This window comes from Nanorana parkeri, unplaced genomic scaffold (assembly GCF_000935625.1).
Source record: "Nanorana parkeri isolate BGI_ZX_2015 unplaced genomic scaffold, ASM93562v1 scaffold69, whole genome shotgun sequence".
In the NCBI taxonomy this organism is placed as follows: domain Eukaryota; kingdom Metazoa; phylum Chordata; class Amphibia; order Anura; family Dicroglossidae; genus Nanorana; species Nanorana parkeri.
The window spans coordinates 386,834-408,819 of NW_017306337.1; the positions used below are offsets into that span (position 1 = coordinate 386,834).

Here is a 21,986-nt window from a genome sequence, read left to right on the forward strand (position 1 = left end):
AAAAAGGGGATGTATTGCAGGGACAAGTCTATAATTTTGCCACTTTATAGATCATTGGTTCGACCTCATCTGGAGTACGCGGTCCAGTTCTGGTCACCAGTACTAAGAAAAGATGTCCTTGAGTTGGAAAAAGTCCAGCGAAGGGCAACCAAACTAATTAGGGGTATGGAGGACCAGAGCTACGAGACGAGGCTACTAAATTTAAACATGTTCACATTAGAGGTGAGGAGATTAAGGGGGGATATGATTTCCATGTACAAAATGTTTAATGGTGGTAGCAACATTAGCGATAAACTGTTTAAAATTAACTCCGTTACAAAAACTAGAGGCCATCACCTAAAATTGATGGAAAAAAAATTCCAGCACAAGGGGCGAAGGGGGTTCTTCACAGTAAGATCAGTTAGGGTCTGGAACTCACTGCCACAGGCGGTGATTTCAGCAAATAATGTGGAATTGTTCAAGAAACTTTTGGACGATTTCTTAAGGGACCGTAATATACAGGGGTACGGGTACTCCTAGAATGAGATCCTAATAGGTTGGACTTGATGGACTAATGTCTTTATTCAACCTCAAATACTATGTAACTATGTACTCAGCCAAGCAAGACTCAAATGATTATATATTATAGATATCCACAGAAACAACTTGAGTGTTCTGGAATACAGCTGGATACTTGATTACAAGCTCCTAAATTCGATCTCTGCAGACCTGTCTGAGCCATGAACAACAAAAAATCAGCGTTTATACTAACTATCTGTGTGTGTGTATATGTGTGTGTATGTGTGTATATACATATACTGTACATATAAACTGCTCAAAAAAATTGATTGGACACTGATAACACATCTCAATGGGGGAAAATATCATGCTGGATATCTACTGTATACTGGACTGGGTAATGTGTTAGGAACAAAAGGATGCCACATCGTTTGATGGTAATGAAAAATTATGAATCTACAGAGGGCTGAATTTAAAGACACCCCAAAAATCAAAGTGAACAAATGATGCAGCAGGCTAGTCCATTGTGCTGAAATTTCATTGCAGCAACTCAAAATGGTACTCATTCGTTTGTATGGCCCCCACATGCTTGTATGGATGCCTGACAACATTGGGGCATGCTCCTAATGAGACAATGGATGGTGTCCTGGGGTATCTCCTCCAAGATCTGGACCAGGGCATCACTGAGCTCCTGAACAGACTGAGGTGCAACTTGGCAGCGTCGGACATAATGTCCCAGAGTAGGGTTGCCACCTTTTCTTCAAGTGAAACCCAAACATTTTAGGTATACGTTTTTAGGTCTATGACCAGCTTTATAGGAGCAGGATGGCATCTTTAGACGTCCGGCCCCTCCCCCCAATCGTGTGCGGTGCCCAGCGCGCACACGAACGGGGAAACTGTCAGATTTCTGTTTACATTCAAGCGATCGAGCGTCGGCTTGTATTAGGTGCAGGTGTGTGCCCCCCCCCCGGCTGTCCCGAAATCAGGTGTGCCTGGTGCGGCAGGGATCTGCACGGCGACTCTCTCAGTGGGGAACAAAGGGAGATCAGTACACGATCACTCTTTGATCCCTTTTCGGTCCTGCATTCAGTGTCACTCTCCCGCTACAGATGGCGGTCAGAAGCTGCTGAAGCAGATCTGTGCTTCATCAGCTTCTCTGGGGTTCTCTAGGTGACATTAGGGGGTCTTAGAGACCCCTGATGTCTCCATAAAGAAGACCTGTCATGTGAATTGGCTATCACATAGGGGTTTCTCAGCCCCACCATGTGATAGCAATAAAGTTAAGTATATAAAAAAAAAAAGGTTTTAAAAAAATTCACGCATTAAAAAAATAAAGAAACATAAAAAGTCACAAATAATTTTTTTTTTAAATAACCCAACATTTTTTTTCAAAGTCCCCCGCCCCCCACATTTTTGCCTACGTACAAAAATGATGATTCTGCCTATTGTGCCGCACGTTACATATTACTGCAAACGTCGCAGTGAGCGCAATAATTTTAGGGTCTATTAATTACTGATAACACTAAACTGATGACAGTCGCCTATGGCCAATTTTGGGTATTGTAGTTTTTCTAGGTTTTGCACACGCTCGCAATTTTAAGGCTTGACATGTGTGTCTTTGTACGCGACGTGACCCTGTCATTTAATATTTTACCGAAAAATTGGGTAATAATAAATGCTTTATAATTTAATATTAGGGGAAAGAGTTTTTTTTTTTTTAATTTTCTGTAATTTTTCCTTAATATAGTTAAAAAAAAAAACACCCAGTGGTGATTAAATACCACCAAAAGAAAGCTCTATGTGTCCCTAAAAAATGCACGATGGGCGCGGGACTCAGTAACGCAATGGGCGTGGGGCTCAGTAACGCAATGGGTGCGGGGCCCCTCATATAACTTTTGGCCTACCGATCTGATGGCAGATGAGTCCTCAGTTTATCTCCTGTAAATCCCCCCCCCCCTGTGTCCAGCATGGGGTGGTGGAGTTCCCCCATCAGCTTACCTTCTCCTGGACTCCGTGTTCTGTGATCTTTCACAGGACAGCGTGTGTCCTGCACAGTCCCCCCAGCTCCGTCTGAGGTCGGCTGGTGATGGGGCTGCTCTGTGCTCTCTGATTAATGCAGCTGTCAGACGGTGACCCGGTGTTCTATTAACTCTCCGACGGCCGAACACAATCAGGCTCAGCAGGACCCTGGGGTTGCCCCTGTCTGCTTGCATCTTGTGTCCGGTTTTCAGCTGACTTGAAAACCGGGCACAAGACTTCAAACCCGTACTGCCCGGGTGATTCCCGGACAGGTGGCAACCCTATCCCAGATGTGTTCTATCGGATTCAGGTCAGGCGAGCGTGGGGGCCATTCAATGGTAGCAATTCCTTCATCCACAAGGAACTGGCTGCATACTCTTGCCACATGAGGCCGGGCATTGTCGTGCATAAGGAGGAACCCAGAACCGACTGCACCAGAGTAGGGTCTGACAATGGGTCCAAGGATTTCATCCCGATACCTAATGTCAGTCAGGGTGCCATTGTCTAGCCTGTAGAGGTCTGTGCATCCCTCCATGGATATGCCTCCCCAGACCATCACTGACCCACCACCGAACCGGTCATGCTGAACTATGTTACAGGCAGCATAACACCTGTCCCTCGGCTCTTACCCTCCAGGACGAGGCAGTCTGCCTGTGTGATCTGCAGCCTGTCAGCTCCCGTGCTTGCTGACAAGAGCTCTGCAGTCCGTCCTGAGACCTTCAGCCTGTCAGATCCCCTGCTTGCTGACAAGAGCTCTGCAGTCCATCCTGCGAGATCTGCAGCCTGGAGACATGCAATCTCCTCCCTCTGCATGCTAAACTGGGTGAAGGGGAAATAGCTGGTCCCTGCTGTAGGATTTCTAAACCCAGATCACGGCACTCAGGATTCGCTTCCATAAAGGCACAGTACACCAGAACAACCACTCTCAACAACTACCAGCCGCGATCAACAGGAGCAAGCTGTACATTCAGAGCAACTATTAGCAAGTATCTCTTTACATTGCTATAATTTGGACATATGCTATTTGAAGTCTGCATAAAGAAATACTCTTGCATACTTTCAGTTATATTCTCATTCTCATTGAACTAAAGTTGGAGTCCCCCTGACACATGCTCATTATTTCTGCTATACTTTAATCGTATGCTGTTGATGTCTGTATGAATAGAGGCAATTGCCTAAGATTTCGGTTATAATCCCATTGAACTAACGGTTAGTCAATCCAAAACGTGCACATTACTTTGCCAATCAAACGCATATGCTAATCACCCAGATAGCAAGCAATTAAGCTGCAAGTTTGAAAATGACTTGCTAAAGTATTGCAGACTTGCCATGTTACACAATTTTGTTGCACAATTACAGCAAGTCAGCATTGCAAGTCTCCAGATCAACATGCTTTGCAGAAGTGCTGTACACTTGCAGAGCTCTTGCTAAGACCTACAGGACTCTTGCTGTAGAGTTGCTATGCAAATTTGCTACAAATTCAAAAAGTGTCAACTAGAACTTGTGCTGCAAGTGTTCTGCAAGTCTACAACTTGCCAGGAATGCGTGCAGCAAGTTAACAAGATTTAGAATTTAACCCTCCCACAAGTTTGTGGAAAGCTATCCTTGCTATCTGGGCATGCATGCATGAAGGAATACAGGTTCATAGACTTTCATTTGTTACCGGATTGAATCCGAAGATAACTCCTTCCTTCTCATCTGCAGTTGTGATCCATTCACAAAACCGTGAGTTTCGTTTGCTGAATCCATTTATTACCTTGTAAGCGTTACAGTGACAAGCGAGACCCGGCGAATGAAAGGCTGCAGCGGTGTGGAATCCCAGGCTGTAAGTTGCTTTCTACATTTAGTCCTGCTTTGCACAAGCAGGACTAAATGTAGTGCAGGAAAGCAGATTGTTACAAGTGATCTCGGCGAAGCTGCCGAGATCACTTGTAATAAGACTGCAGCCGTCCTCCTCCCCCCCCCCTCTCCCCCGCACATACCTCTCTCCTCGCTGGCTCCATCATGCAGCTCTGTTGTCCCGGAAAGGTTTCCTCTGCTCGATCGAGCAGAGTAAACCTTTCCCTGCAATCTGTGGGGTTTTTTTTCTGACATCGGAGCCGTCAGCCGCCGTCAGTCAGAAAAAAAAAAAAAAACAGAACAGGAATGCATAGCTAGATTCCTATTGGCTATTTTGCTTTGCAATAGCCAATAGCAAACTAACTATTGCACCCGCCCACTGCTGCTGTCAGTCAGCAGAGGGGGACCTAAAGCTCTCCATTGGGTCCCCCTCTGCTGATTGACAGCAGCAGAGGGTGGGTACAATAGCTAGTTTGCTATTGGCTATTGCAAAGTGAAATAGCCTATAGGAAATCAGGTTGGGATCCCTGTTAACCATGTCGCTCTGTGTAGACAGTGAGAGGGGAGAGCTGTGCTCTTCCCCTCTCACCTGTCACAGGAGTTCCAGCACTGTGCTGTGCTAGAATTCCTGTCTTGGAGGTGACAGGGTCAATAAAGAGAACCTGTCACCTCCAAATGCTATCACACAGGTGCTTGTTAGCTCCTGTGTGATAGCGATAAAGTTAAGTGAAAAAAAATTAATGAAAAAAGAATTAAATAAATAAAAATAAAAAATAAGTGAAAAAAAAATCAGAAAAAAAATCATTAAATTAAAAAAATTTAAAGGTGATTAAAAAGTAAAAAATATCATGGCCCACTTGCCATGATAACCAGATGATTGTAATATTTTGCGGGGGGTGCAGCAGGACAATGAGGGTATGCTAGGACTTGTAGTTCAATTATTATATGTCCCAGCATGCTCTCATTTTACCTGTACACCCCCACATATCACGGAGGAGGGAGGGTGCAAAATGTTGTTCTGCCCCGGGCGCCCGTTACTCTGGTTACGCCACTGGTCACATCTGCTCAGGGTGAACCTGTTCTCATCTGTTAAAAGCACAGGGCCCCAGTGGCAGACCTGCCAATTCTAGTGTTCAATGGCAAATGCCAATCGACCTCCACGATGCCAGGCAGTGAGCACAGGGCCCACTAGAGGGCGTTGGGCCCTCAGGCCACCCTCAAGAACTCTGTTTCTGATTATTTGGTCAGAGACATTCACACCAGTGGCCTGCTGGAGGTCATTTTGTAGGGCTCTGGCAGTGCTTATCCTGTTCCTCCTTGCACAAAGGAGCAGATAACGGTCCTGCTGATGGGTTAATGACCTATGGCCTTGTCCAGCTTTCCTAAAGTAAACTGCCTGTGTCCTGGAATCTCCTCCATGCTCTTGAGACTGTGCTGGGAGACACAGCAAACCTTCTCGAAACGGCACGTATTGATGTGCCATCCTGGTGGAGTTGGCATGCCTGTGCAACCTCTATAGGGTCCAGGTATCGCCTCATGCTACCAGTAGTGACACTGACTCAAGCCAAATGCAAAAGTAGTGAAAAACAGGCAGAAAAGATGAGTAGGGAAAAAAATGTCAGTGGCCTCCACCTGTAAAACCATTCCTGTTTAGGAGGTGGTCTCATTGTTGCCCATCTAGTGCACCTGTTGTTAATTTAACACCAAAGCAGCTGAAACTGATTTAAAAACCCCCCTCTGCTACTTAACTGACCAGATAAATATCCCAGGAGTTTCATTGTCTTGATGTTAAGGGCACATTTAAGCCTGGAATTAGCTTAACCTCTGAGGCCTGGTTCACACCTGTACGTTTTGTAGCGCCTTCAACGCTCTACGAACGCTCTACAAAACGCTCAAACGTGAAAATCCCATTGTTTTCTATGGGTATGGTTCACACCTTTCCGTATTTCAGCCCGTCTGAACGCGCTACAAAATGGCCTACGCCTGAAAAGGTACATGAGCTTCTTTGCGGCGTTTTTGTCTCGCGTTTCCATTTGGATACAGCCAAATAGCCCTCGAAATCGCGGCAAAAACGCGCATCACAAAACGCGCGACAAAGGCGCATATTCGATACGTCTAGGTGTGAACAGAGCCTTAACCCCCCTCACAAATAATATATTGTCTATTTTGTCTAAAAGCAGAGAACCCAGAGAATAAAATAATGGCAGTTACAATTGTTTTTTTTGTCACACAATGCTAGCACACATTTTGGTGGGTGTGGAAGTGATCAGGCGGATTTACAGCCACTGGAATCACTGCCACCAGAAAGCCAACAGTCGGTTAAAGGAATGTAAACACACTCCCAGCTGCTATAGCAATCAGAACTGTATTTACAGACCCATGCTGCCACCTTCATGATATACATAAGTGGCAGTGAAAGAGTTAAATTACAGTGATTGAAAAAGGGATCAGAGTGCCAGTTGTACAGCATGGAGGAAATTTTCCAGAGCAAGGAATAGAGTATTGCCAGGGCTACCGCCTATCTGGGATTACCTGGACAGTCCAGTTTTCCTGCCAGCTGACACCCGGACAGAAGACACTAAGTACCGATACCGGCACTTTACATTTTTTTGACAGATGCGGCTGCCAAGGTCCCCCGCAAGCGCGGGACCTCAGCCAGCCACATCTGCCTGAAGCCGCATCTTCCTGAGCCACGGATGCGTGTAAACAGGCACAGATGGGCCCACACATAGCCCACCTGAGAGTCCGCATAGCCCACCTGAGAGTCCGCATAGCCCACCTGAGAGTCCGCATAGCCCACCTGAGAGTCCGCATAGCCCACCTGAGAGCCTGCACATCCTCCTGAGAGCCAGCACAGCCCACCTGAAAGCCCACAGAGTCCACCTTGTTATGGAAATTCACTTGGTTCAACGCACAAATCCATGTCGCATTGCGCCAAACGCAAAGAATTTCCCCCGTTGTACTATGCTCTTTTGTGCAAGGACTGGAAGTATTCCATAGAGTCATGTAGAGTCAGGAGACAGATGCTGCTTGCTTGATAATCCCATGCTTAGAGACCTGAACACAGGTATGTTTATTGTTTATACCTGCCCAACAGGAAGGGATGTCAGACAGGAAGGGGTGTCTCAAACAGCGAGACAGGAAATGGGGCAAGACAGGAAGTGATGTCAAACCAACAGTAGATTTCAACAACCAGCAAACCAGGAAGTGGGACAGACAGGAAGTGAACAGGAGCCAGCTAACAAAACACATTAGTAGAACAATCACATGTAGTAGAACAATCACATGTAGTAGAACAATCACAATCACATGTAGTAGAACAATCACAATCACATGTAGTAGAACAATCACATGTAGTAGAATAATCTATCACCACCGGAGTGACTTTATCCAGCATTGCTCAGTGATCAATGCCACATAACGTTACTATGATTCTCATGCGCGCTCATTCACAGGGACAACGTCATTATCCCTAGCGTGTTGATCAGGCACACCAGAGAGAACAAACGCACGTTCCTTTCATATACTGCGTTCCAAACAAATGTATCCACGCAAGCCAATAAATCCATGCATTGCACGGGGGGCCCCAGACGGCGTCCATACATTCGCCAAGAAGACACTGCTCCGCCACGCATAAGATATCTCCTCCAATGGATTAATCCCCCAGTGTCTATTTACCTAGACACTGAGAGACTAATGACAAAACATTACAATACACTAAAAACACATCCTAGTAAAATTTCCACAACAACCTGAGAACCAACACAGGCCACCTGAAACACTGGAGACATTAGGGTGCCACCCTAGAACAACACAGAGTATGTAGCTTCATATTATTTTGTATTGCTGTATTATGTATTGCTGGGATTTGTAGTCCTCTATAGACAGTCCCCTTACTCCCTCCCCTGGCTGTCTCTTCATGCTCTTTCTCCTGGCTGCCTCTCCTTGCTCTCTCCTCTATAGTCTCACCCAAAAAATGTTTATCCCCTCTACACTGCATGACATGACTATATTTAATAAACCATGAATTCCCTCACATCAGCAGGTAATCCCACTACCTTGGTAGTCTTTACAATTCAGGGGTTAGACAACATTAATGTCAATGTACTCAGAACTGATATGTCAGTTTTTAGCAGACATTTTAATTTCATACCTGTCAATGGTCTCCTCTGTTTTTGGTAACCAATGTGGTGAGATCTCTGCACTGGTGATGCCTGGTTTGTACAGACTTTGTGGAAATGATGAGGGTTTTTCAGACTCCATGTTGGATTTGTAAGTTATTTTATACTATCCTAAATTCCGCACGTGGAGTGGGAAACTCGCTATTTGCAAAAAGAGTTAAACTCCAAGGTGTGCAAGAACTATGATGGGTAATCTCACTGCTGGAGCCTCTGAGATAATGAAAACTAGAAGGTGACTCAGGGCATAAGACTCTGAAATAAAAATATACCTTCGTCCTTTCAAACTAATTTTGATATATTAAAAATGATAACTATGAATAATCAACTTTGTAAATAACATTCATCATGTAATTTAAAGTGGATCTAGACCCAGAAACCCCTATCTTTCAAAATAATGTGAGGCAAGTCATGAATAAGATGCTCTTTTGCCAAAGGCCATCTACTTTGCAGCAATACCCATTTATTCCTATAAAAAGGATGTCCATGGTAGATGGCCTTTCCCTTGAAATAGATGGAGATTGCACTGCATTCAAAGAAAAAATAGTGCACGGCTGATAGTCTTTTCAAGCAGTGGCTGACTGGGTTGTGTGGCTTTCAGTGAACCGCACAGAGGAGAACTCAGAGGACCTGAAACAGGTAAGTGTAACAATTGAGGTGTAACACACAAAGGGCCGAATCACATTTTTGACACCACAATCAGTGGGGTCACAAGGGGGGTGCGGCCCGCACCCGGGTGACACCATTGGAGGGGTGACACCAAAATGACTCACAGTCATTTTGGTGTCCCCCCCCTCTGAAAAGTCGGGCGCTCGGTCATGGACCGAACCCCCGACAGTATCAGGAGACCCGGCGGCATACCTTATCCCGCCGGGTGACTGTCCCCTCCTCTCTCTGCCGGCGTCCATCACCAAGATGACCGCCGGCAGGTATCAGAATACTGCCGCGCGTGCGCGATGACGTCATCGCGCACGCGCAGTGACGTCTCGGCAGGGTGACACTTGGTTACTGCTCCGGGTGTCACCCAGCCTCGGGACGCCCCTGACCACAATACTTGTTAATGCACATTATATGTATTAGTGAATTGTACAACCATTATTATGAATGCAGTTTACCACAATGCAAAAGTTGGATTTTTGACTTACCAGTATCACCAGGCTGTTGGACACTGGCCAGAGCTGTGAGGGCCTACACCAGAAAATCCTCCGTTTTTTAGTAAGCATTAGAGGATATACGGAGGGTTGGATGCTGTGTCTTGTTCTGTACCCCAAGAAATGGATTTTACTGGTTAGTAAAAAATCCAACTTTCTTGATTGTACAGTACAGGACACAGGCAGATTCAGAGATGACTGGGATGTCCAAAAGCAATGGACTAAGACAATGGACAACAACTGCTAACAGGCCCAACGACAGAAAACAGCCCACTCAGACAGGAGCCTTAAGTGCCTTACAGCCAAAACGCACATCAGCAGAGGCTTGAACATCGAATCGGTAGAATTTAGAGAGCATGTGAACAGAAGACCAGGTGGTGGCCTTACAATCTGTACTGCAGATGTATTTTGCCTAAAAGCCCAAGGGGCACAGATCTAGTGGAGTGAAACTTCACACGAAAAGGCGGTTTGTTAGTCTATACAGTTAAAAAGTAGCAATGAATTCTATAACAGACAGCATGATTTTTTCAGTAGCACATTTGCATGATATAAGGGGAGGAGCTTCTACGAAAAGGCATATCCATTCAGATGTGTCAAGGGCAGCATGATGTCTAAATTCAGCTCTGGTGATGATGTATACTATAGTAACACAAGCATGTCATGTCATTAACAGCGTGTATGCCAATCAGCAGTTTTTGTTGGATGCCTCAGAGAATAGGGGCTAAAAATGGTTCCTCTGTGTTGATGGGCACCAGCCTCTTCCATCTTGTGCTCTCAGAGGAGGTGTATAAATTAGGATAGATCTATACATTCCAATTTCCATGATTTTTAAAGCAGGACTCCAGCTAAAATAACAAGATAAGATGAATAAACCTTAAAAAGATAAATAACACAGCTAGCTTTTATTGCAATATCCACATTCAGTCCAGAGATTTCCACTGCAATAAATGTTTATGCTAAAAGGTGTCCTCAGTCTGAAAGCCAGTATGATTCAACCTATTTCCTCTGAGCCCAGGTCATCCTGGACCCACCCCAGCCTGTGACTGGACAGTCAAAGAAGAATCAGCCCAGTGATGACTTCATCTTTCTATCACTTTTGCTTTCTCTTGCCATCAGCATGCATCTTGTCAGTGCATTAACTAATTTATCTAGCTCTGATATACAGGGTCTGCAAGCGGCTAAAACCAGTTTAGAAGTCAGAAAGTGTGTAGGACTCACAAATTTCCTGAGGAAGGTTGTAGACTGGCATTGCTAGCCTTATCTGGATGCCTCTCCAGGGTCAACTTCTATCTCTCTTGTTCTCATAGCTCGATTTTGGTGCATCCTTCCAAACTGACTTTAAAAACAGTTCCACATAGGAAAGAGAATCCTAAGGCATTCGTAGGCTTAAGGTTAAAAGATTGAAATCCTGGCCAACGCATGTTTTGCATGTATATCCTATGCTTTGTCAACGCAAATATGCGATGATATACACCCAGGATATACACACAAAATGTGTGTTGGACCAACATTTCAAATCTTTGAACCTTATAATCATTGCAAATAAAGGGATTAGGCCTATGAATAACTCTAGATTTGCTGTCCTTTGCAGAACTGCTACCAATTCAAGAGTTTATTGTCTTTTGACTTTTCTACTGCAACTATCACTTTTCATCCCTGCAAAGTAGCGTAACTACTGACATAGCGACCCACGCGGTCGCTATGGGGCTTGCGGCAGAGGGGGACCCGGTCAGGGGGTTGGGGCCCAGCACCAGAGTGGGAAGAGGCCGGGGTCCGGCGACGGTGGAGGAGAAGGAGGATGCTAGGGCCCAGTGGTGGCAGCAGAGGTGGAGGAGGCCGGGGCCCATCAGCGCTGGTCCAGTGGCGGAGGTGGAAGAATCCGGGGCCCAGCAGTGGGCTCTGTGTGGTTTTAGGTGAGCTCTGCGGGGTCTCTGGGGGGTGCTGGGTCTCAGGTGGGCTATGCGGGGTCTCAAGTGGGCTGTGCGGGGTCTATAGTGGGCTGTGTGGGGTCTATGGTAGGCTCTGCAGGGTCACTGGTATGTGCTGGGTCTCAGGTGGACTGTGCAGGGTCTATGGTGAGCTGTGCGGGGTCCGAGGTGGGCTCTGCAGTGTCTCAGATGGGCTCTGCGGGGTCACTCTCAGGTGGGCTGTGCAGGGTTTTAGGTGGGCTATGCAAGGTCTCTGGTATGTGTTGGGTCTCAGGTGGGCTTTGCCGGGCCTCAGGTGAGCTCTGCAGGGTCCTTTGTGGGCTGTGCGGGTCTATGGTGGGCTCTGCAGCAGTGAGCAGCGGAGTGATCTTTTCTTCAGCTCAGAGCCAGCAGGAGCAGATCTGAAGAGATGGTGCAGGCACACGGGAATGTGTTCTGGAGGTAGACACTTTTTTTTTTTTGGGGGGGGGAGTTTTGGGGGCCCCATACAAAAGTTTGCTATGGGGCCCTGTGATTTCTAGATATGCCCCTGTCCCTGTGCATTACTATTTGTAGTCTGGAGCATAATGGAAAAAAAATCCTTTAAGATCTGCAATATGACACAATTGTCAGCTTTTTGTTATCACATATATAATTTTTGTTTGGATTTTTTACAGGTACGAACTGGATGATAGAAATCTTGAATTTAATCAAACATGATGGAGATCCCACAACATGTCAGAGTATACTTAGCTATGAAAGGTCACCATGGTATGAGACCGAGGCATTTAAAGAACAAGAAAAACAACTTTCTCAGCCAAGAATTATATCTTCCCACCTACCCCACCAATTGTTTGCCAAATCTTTTTTCACATCTAAAGCAAAGGTATGAGGCAACCTTACTCATATCTGTATGACTACATACATCTAAAATTACTAAAACAACATCTAAATTACTTGCTTGGGAACTGTACAAAAGATTAAGTGAATCTTATACTTAGCTGTAACCCTTTTGCTGCCAAACACTTTTGACCTCAGCTGGCCAGGCCATTTTTGAAATTTTTCACCTTTTAAAACATTTTTCAACTGCTGCTTTTAGAGTTTGTAAAAGACCCCCCAAACCATGCATTTCATGAAAGCACAGAAGCACTAGAATAAGAAATTGCGCTACTAATTGTGTGGATCCTATGATAATTGCGCAAATGTTTATCAAATCAATGATCAACCGATAAAAATACACAATTAAATCGGTAAAAGCACACTAAATTCAGTATCAGCGCACACAAAAAAAAATATTTTATAAGATTTTGTAATTAATAAATAACAAATATTTGTACATTTTAAATTCCACCTTTTTGTGAAAACAGTAAAAAAAATGAAGGAATGCAAAACTGCAAATAAGAAACTTATTCCAAAAAACTGTACAAAAATCAAGTGTTGTGGTAATGCCTGATGTGCTGTGCCATTTGTGTGTTGTGTTGGTGTAGGTTGTGATAAAATGATGCAGGAATGTGCAGTTGATGTATGTGAACACAGAAACTTACATTTTTTGTTAGCTTTCCTCTTCATACCCAGATGGAAATTTCTGCCTCTGTGCTGTGCAAGAGATGTGTGTGTGTTTTCCTGTGGAGAAAAGTTAGAATTTTTAGGCTTCAGGCCTAATAAAACCTTCATAAAAAATTAAGAAATCCTGCAATGTGAGTCATGAAAATGTTCACACATGGAGGTGCATGCGCGGAGCTCTCCAAGATGGCCACTTAAGCCTGGAGCTCCGTACCTCACCGGCATCGTTTAGCCCACCCCAGCCACAATAGCTCACTGTTAGCGGCTGTCTCCGGGGGCATCCCCCGCCCTTATCGTCAGTGCACCTGATATGGTCGGTGGCTCCTCCAAACGTTCCAGGACCCGGAAGCAGAAAGGATAGCGTGCCCCGCCAGCTCCATCCCAGAAGTATGTCTGCTGATATTGGGGAGATTGAGGTACACCCATCGCCTTCTCCACCCACTGCTGTATGTAACGGATCCCATGCCTGCAGATCTCCCGGGTCTACTTCATTCCTGATTGAACATACCCTGGTTGACATGTTACAAACACGAGCAGGGATGTCTCCCTCTAGCCCTGATGTGCCATAATAGACTCTAATGATCCTTTCCATGGACCTGAGCTCCTCCCCAAAATCTCTGATATGCTTTATTGTGGCCTAACTAATATGGTTCAGAAAATCACTACTGATATCAGGGGGGATATCAAGCAGTTGGGTGCCCGTATTGAATCCTTGGAATCTAAAATGGATGCTACCATAACTCGCACAAATCAAAACACCTTGTCTATTCAAGATCTTCAACTTCAGCTAGATGACACTTTATCTAAGATCGATGACTTCGAAAACAGGTCTCAGCGCTACAATTTTAGGATCCGAGGGGTTCCTGAGTCTGTGACTGATGTTGACTCTTTAGTGAAATCGCTCATCCGAAATATGCTGCCCGATGTCCCTGACCAACACCTGGACTGTGTTCATTGTGCCTTAACAGCACTGAGATCTGAAGGTTCCTCAAGGGACATTATTGTTAAACAGCATTTCTATCACATTAAATCCTTGTCACTTGTCACCGATTTGGAGGAAACCAAATGCCAGGAAATCGTCTTCTACCACCTCTCCTGGCTGACAGTCCGGTCTACATCCAATGTTGGACTTTAACTCAGGTCTTGCTGTGAATTGATAGTTAAGGCCACTTTCTCTGTTTTTTTTTTCTGCACTGGTTGAATGGGTGGAGGTTCGGGGGGTGTTCGATGGATGACAGTTTCGCTGTACTGCTCTCTCATACAGTCAGTTTGTGAAATGTTATTCTTCTCATATATAATTTGGGGTGGGCCTCGACCGCTGTAGGCTGTCGTGAGCCTTTGATTGACCTAGCCTTCGGGGTAATCCCCAGGGTCTACGTCAAACTACTGATCAACGTTTAGTTGATCTACTGAGTGTTGATGGCACATAGTATGGTTTCCTCTGTTTCCGTTTTGTTATTTTTTTTAGTTTTCTCTTTTTGTTGTGGCTGTATCACCTTTTATAGCTCCTTTTCTTCGCTTTGTCTTTTCTTGCTTCTTCTTTATATCCTTTTGCAGGCTCCTGGTGGGGTTACAGGTTGAAGGTTCACTGTGCTGCCCTAGATCTGATTTGGTTAGTCCCCATGGTAACTCCTATGGTAAGTAAGCCCCTGATTATAGCATCCCACAACACTCAAGGCCTTAACTCTCCAGTTAAGCGGAAGAAAGCTTTTCAATATTATCAGTCCCACCATGTGAATGTTCTCTTTCTGCAAGAAACTCATTTCCCGACATCTTAATCCCCCTCTTGTGTCTATAAACATTAACCACAATTTTTTCTGGCTAATGCTCTGGCTTTGGATAAAACAAAGGGAGTAGCGTTTTGCTTTTCTAAAAATGTTTCCTTTCATCCAGAGCTGGAGATTAGGGATCCTGAAGGGTGCTACCTTCTGCTTAAGGGTCACATAGAGGAACATCTGTTCACAAGTAGCCTTTTTTTCATCTATGTTTGAATTGCTTATTCCTCATCTGGAGGGTGCAATTGTGTGCACCGGTGCTTCTAATGTTGCTCTTGATTCTAGCATGCATAAGACTCGTATGGGCAGGAGTAACATTAAATATCCTTCTAAAGCTGGTATGGCCCTGGCGAGACTTTTGCACTCTCACTCCTTAATTGTTATTTGGAGGGAAATGACCCCGACTTGGAGAGCTTACACTTTCTATTCTCATGTCCATCTCACATACTCTAGGATTGATCACATTTTTGTTTCCTTCTCACTAGTGCCTTAGGTAGACTCAGTTAAAATCATAGACCTTGCTTGGTCGGACCACTCTATGACTATAATGGCTCTTTCCGCTTTTAGAGATCAGTCCAAGTCTTTTTGTTGGAGACTGAACTAATCTCTACTCACTGACACCTCCATTCTGCACGAGATCACCTCGAAACTCAATTCCTACTGTGACCTTAATGTTCCTTCTACGATGTCTCCTGTAACACTGTGGGCGGTCCACAAAGTGACTATCCGTGGCTCCCTATTTGAAATTCCTATCAGACTCCAAAGGTAAAATGGTAAAAGTATTGCTGATCTTGATGACAAACGCATGAAAAATGTCTACAATGCCATCTAAGCGGGTGGCCCTCAGGATCCGGACCTAAATAGGGCATTTATAAGTGTCATACCAAAACCAAATAAAGACCCTGGAGAGGTCTCCAATTACAGACTAATTTCTCTTATTAATAATGAATAAAAATTCCTGACGAAAATCTTGGCAAACTGATTGAACTCGTTTTAGAGGTCCTATATCCACCATGACCAAGTAGGATTTATTGTAGGTAGACAAGGATCAGACCAGGTCAGGAGGGAGGTTGATCTCATCTCTTTACGCCAATCCTCCTGGGATGGCGGTCCATCTCAACATGGGTTGTTACTATCCAATGATCTACAAAAAGTGCTTGACTCAGTCTCTTGGCAACACCTTTTCAGCCTGTTGAAGCATTGGGGTTTTATTCCCTATTTTATGTGGATGATGGGAGCCCTTTATTCTAAACCCACTGCACAGGTCCGTCTACAAGGCAACCTGTCGGGACCTATAGATATACTAAAAGGCACCAGAAAAGGATGCCTTCTCTCGCCTCTGCTGTTTGCTATTGCAAGTGAACCGCTTAATTAGAGAGAGCTCGGATGTCCAGGGGGTATGTTGCGGTGATGTTGAGCATAAATGTGCATTATTCGCAGATTACTTGCTCCTATTCGTAACCTCCCCTTTGACCTCACTACCGAATGTCCTTAACATCCTCGAAAGTTATGCTTTAGTTTCTGGACTTTGAGTTAATGCATCTAAATCGGAAGCTCTCAATATCAACCTGCCTTCTGACTTGTGGTCTCGGCTCACCCACCATTTCCCCTTAGAATGGCAAACAGACTCTCTACAATATCTGGGGATTACACTTACACCCTCATTTTCCACCTTATACCAGGCCAATTATCCTCAACTTTACAAGACACTCAAAGAGGATATGAACAGATGGTCCTCCTACAACTTATCATGGCTAGGCCAAACCCATGCTATTAAGATGACCTTACTCCCGAAGCTTTTATATTATTATCGTACGTTACCGGTTCCAGTTCCTAGGGTAGATATATTAAAATTCCAATCTTCTCTCTTATCTTTCATTTGGGCCAATAAACATCCGAGACTCTCTAAGTCAACACTTTTTAGGCCTAGGGGAGTTCCCAATCTCCTACTATACTAAAGGGCAGCACAGCTGATGCAGCTTTCCTCTCTTTACCTCTCCAACCCAACACCTGATTGGGTATCCATTGAATTGGACTCAGCCTCTGGGTTACCCGTTGATGTGCTGCAATGGATGTCAGCTAGACAGAGACCGGTGGTATCCACCCCTACTCTCTCTCACTCCTTAGCTCTATGGGACAGGATGCACAAAAATTATGATTTAGTGTCTCCCCACTCCCCTGTGGCCCCAGTGTTTGGAAACCCTGCCTTTCCTTCGGGTCTTTACAGACTAAAGCCTTTCAGTGGTGGATTGACAAGGGTCTCTATACAATTGGAGACTTCTGTAAACAGGGTAAACCACTAACCTTGATATACTGTCAAAATAAGTTGTCAATGCCACATTCGGAACTTTTCCGTTTTCGGCAGCTGCAACATTTACTCCTTGGACGTTCCGAAAGCTGGGAATACCCTGTTATCTTTCTTTAAACAATGGTGCACAGGAAAGAGTGGCCAAAGGAGGGAGTATCTCTTTATTATATTCGATAAAACTGTGTCCTTTCACCAAACTCTCATACATGTCTGCTTGGGAATCGGACCTAGGAGTGTCCATCTCTTCTGCAACATGGCTGATTTGTTTTTCACGGTTAACATTGGGATTATTGAATGTGTCTTTGTTATTATTATTATTATACAGGGTATAAATACAGCGCCAACAGTTTGTGCAGTGCTTTACAATATAGGGAAGACATTACAATCACAATACAAATCAAGACAAGATGGTAAGGAGGGCCCTGCCCCTGAGGGCTTACAATCTAAAAGGGAGGTTAGAAGCTAATTATAAGGTTTTCTCACACTGGTATTTAGTACCAGCTGTGATTTATCCAGGGACTAGTTCTTCCTGCTTTCGGGGTTGTGCCCAACCTGGCACCATGTCCCATATATGGTGGAACTGCCCTAAACTTCGACCCTTCTGGAATACGTTTTTTGCTTTATTAGTTAAAGTACTACATACTGAAATCCCGCGTGACCTACAAAGTATTCTTGTACAGTATAAACCCGTCCCAAATTTGAAAAAAACGCAAAACTTATTTTTTTAAATTTTATAGAAATATATATAATGCCATTAATTGTTTTTTCCTTTTTTAATCTGCTTTGAAGCCTGATTTGCAGCACAGACACATGAGAAATGTCACCTTTGACATGCTAAAATATCCTGAATTCTTTTGATTCTTTTCAGATTGTTTATACAATGCGGAATCCTAAAGACGTAATTGTGTCTTTGTTCCACTTCACCAAGATTCTTTACCTTTTTAAGGAACCTGAGAATTTTCAAGAACTCATAGACAACTTTGTGAATGGGAATGGTAAGTTTATGATATGAAACAATACTCAATAAAAAACCCATTCCTTTATTTATTGTGTTTCAGTTAAGCTAGTGTAATTATGTCAATGATCTGCAATGCCAGATTATACCTAATGTACTGATAAACCACATTGGATCCCATTTCCTGCCAGGACTAATAAAACTGCTTTTTTTTTTCCGGTTTCCACCCTAGGCAACCTAGATGACTAGGTCAGACATCAGGGGCTTCCCATCAACATTGACTGCCTAAGGCAGAGGCAAGGAGGTGGGGGTTGTTTCCGTGACACCAATATTATTGGTGCTGGAATAAAATAAATATTTAATTAAAAAAATAGAACATTAATAAAAAATTTATAAACTTACAAAAAGAAATTAAATTTTACCCCAACAAGAAAAAAGTCCATATTTTATTATATGACAATTGCCATGAAATGCTCCCTCAGAAATCCACAATCTGTGTTTTTAGCAGTTGTAACTCATTTACATTGCATTTTGCAGAATGTTCCATTTTGATCTTGTAAGGGTTAGTTAACACCAAGCGCAGAGCAGGTGCAGAGCAGAGCAGTCACAGAACGGATCAAAACGGTCCAATGTATTCCAATGGTTTTTTTGGGCTCTAGTTCACACCGCAGCGTTCAGTTCCAGTGTCAAAACCCACTGCACTGTGTGTGCAGAAACTCATGTAGATCTTGTCTGCATTTGGTGTGGACAAGCCCTAAAATACTTTTGTTTTTGTTGGAACTTCTTGCACATCCTCACAGAGCACACAGTCTGATATGCATGCTGCACATGGCTTGAAAACAGGAAGGAAGCCACAGCTTTATTCCCGACCTTATTCAATAAAACAGAGTACATACACCATAGATATATAACAGAACTTAAAAACACTGCCATCTAGTGACCGAAATTGTATACTGCAGAAGCTGTTGCTATAAACACAGTAATGTGTATTCTAACAGGTTTTTTTTAGGGCTGGGGAAATTAACGATTAATTACCTGATTAATCGTTAACATTTTTGATCGATTAAAATTCTTTTAATCAGTAATGAAAACACTCACCTCTCCGACAGCTTCCGGGTCTTCCGGGAGGCCTGTCGGAGATCCGGTGACATCAACGTCACCGGACTCCTCCCCCCTTCCCCAAGTGGCTCCGTCGTCTAACGAAGGAAAGGGGGGAGGAGTCCGGTGATGTCGATGTCCGTGATGTCACCTGACTCCTCCCCCCTTCCCTTCGTTAGCCGACGAAGCCACTTGGGCTGGTGATCTGTCGACACTGAGAACCTATCGAGTTCTGCGACCGCCTGACTTCCGGTTTCGTTACAATTAAGAGGTTTGCCCAAGAAACTTGTTCTGCACAAATGGTTTGCTGTAGGTAAGCCTGTAATTTACAACAGCAGTTGTTTTTGAATTATTTCCTGTGCTGATTTTAGCTGGCCTGGGGTGGCAGATCGTGTGCACATCTTGTTCATATTGCAGGTGCACATCATTTACAATGGCAAACAACGAGTAAATTATGGATATTCAACACACAGCTGAGCTGTCGCTAAAACCGGGTATACAAGCTTGGGTTGGGTAGACACGACTTATTGTATGTGTGCCACTGTCAGCACCTTTCCGATCGGGAAACCCTCAATCAGCTGATCGAAGGAGCATGTTGGAAAATTGTCAACCGAACAGAGCTAGCAGCCAGTAAGCTACCAGCTCTTTTCAGGTACAAAGGAAACGGCAGAAGATTCCTCCCTCAATGCTCGTAAGCGTTGATGGAGGAATCTGTTCTATTTTTTTTTTGTTCAGCCAGCAGGTTGAACGAAGAAAATAGAAATGTATATACCCGACTAAACTCTGGATAGACCTGTTGGAAATCCATGTATAGGCATATAGCTTTAAAGGAGAACTATGGGGTTAAGTATTTTCCCCATAGTTCTCCTAAGGGTAACGGGAGGACACAAACTAGCGTCCTCCCGTCACCCTAGGCTCAGTATACCGCGAGCTGTAGCTCGCGGTATACTGAGACGCCGCAGCTGAAGCGGATCCCGACAATTGTTCCGGGATCCACCCAGCTATGTGACAGCTGGCTCTGCCTATCTAGAGGCAGAGCCAGCTGTACCTGCCCCCTCCCCCATCCGTTCCGCCAGTCAGCGCTGGCGGATCGGAGCGGGGAGGGGGGAATCCAGCCCCTCCCCTGTTATGGCAGAGAGCCGTGACAGGATCGAGAGGTGAGTGAACGCCGGTATGTGTTCGCTCACCTCCCGATCTACTGAGCCGACCTGTGACAGTCTCATTGTCACAGGTCGGCTAGAACTATGAGGTGAGTGAAAAGCACTCACCTCATAGTTCTCCTTTAAGAAAAACTAGGTGGGACATAAGAAAAATATGAATAAAACATGTTTACATGTCATCTAATAAAAGAATATTCAAAGTATGTGAAAGTATCACTGTGTTACGTATGGGATGGTGCATGGTAACAATTTTGTTTACCAGATTTTCAATTTCAAAAGCACTATGCACAAAGTGGAGGTTATGCATTACTCCAAAAGGATCAACTCCAAAATGGTCAATCAATGATTTTGCTGTGTGATGGCCACCTATTGGACAGAGAAGCAGCTTGCCCTCTGGGTGACTGTGCATGGAAAAAAAAGAGACTGAGTGAGCTGTTTATGTACCTCCTAAACAATTCTATTACTTGTCCTATGGTTCACCTTAATACTGGTTCTGGATGTGATCCAAGCTTGTTTGGTGAACTCTTTCTGGATCCACCTAACCAGCTTACTATGTGAAATGACTTTAGGATCCCTGTGGCTTTTAATTACATTTATTAACATTAATAATAAAGCTTCAATAACATGTTACCACTTACCTGTGGCACTGCTGCCACTCTGGAGGTCAACCACTTGAACCATCGTAGGCACATGTGCAGCCTCCTTGTATCTGATGATCATCATGTAAGGTCTGTCCCACTAGAACAGCCCTTTCTCATCAAATGTTCCCCACGTAAGAGGTGCTCGCTTGTTTTCATTCATGCAGGGGGTTCCTCTACCACTTAGCAGTACTGACATTTTGGGCACATAACCTTATTAATGTTGGAATCACAAATTTCTGTCATCGCAGCTTAGGATGATGTCACACTTTTTAAAGAAAGCAGGGTATTAGTGATTTGACTATATTTATTATAAACAATCAGAAAAAAGATGACGGTGGAATATGTCACATTTATGTAATCCTACTCTGTATCCTATCATTGTTAGTGAATTTAACAAATATGTATATCATTTAAGTCATCAATAATATGTTCTTCTAATATTTCCAGCTCTGTACGGGTCTTGGTTTGACCATATTAAAGGCTGGATGCAAATGAAGGATGACAGCAGATTCTTCTACATCACATATGAGGAACTTTTAAAGGTATGGAATATACTGTTTAAACACATAAACCATTTAAAATATAAACATTTCTGAGCCCACTTCAAGTTATATTAAAGTCAAAGGATTTTTAAGCCATTTCATATGCATATTAAATCACTTAAAATGGATGCTGCTCCTTGATGTTTCAAAGTTTTAGCTTCCTGCGGAACCATCTGGTCCCCTGAGCATTGGTCCTGGTATCCTGTTTTAGGGTGGCCCATATACCTTGCAGGGTCCTATAGAGCCACCCTTCTGTGTGCTTATAAGCTGTGTTTATCTTCACAAACAGACAGGCGCAGCAAAGCAAGCCACTACCCTGCTCTCTACCCCTCCTTCCTCCGTTTCTCTTAAA

At 44.1% G+C, this 21,986-nt stretch overlaps 1 protein-coding gene across 1 annotated transcript in view; it reads left to right on the forward strand.

Moving 5' to 3' along the window:
- LOC108804663 (sulfotransferase family cytosolic 2B member 1-like) overlaps positions 1-21,986 on the forward strand; it is a 37,128-nt gene that overhangs the window by 6,048 nt on the left and 9,094 nt on the right. Inside the window, exons 2-4 of the mRNA XM_018576504.1 lie at positions 12,270-12,478; positions 18,107-18,233; positions 21,540-21,634. Of these exons, the coding sequence (XP_018432006.1) occupies positions 12,270-12,478; positions 18,107-18,233; positions 21,540-21,634 (431 nt within the window). The remainder of the gene's footprint in view (positions 1-12,269; positions 12,479-18,106; positions 18,234-21,539; positions 21,635-21,986) is intronic.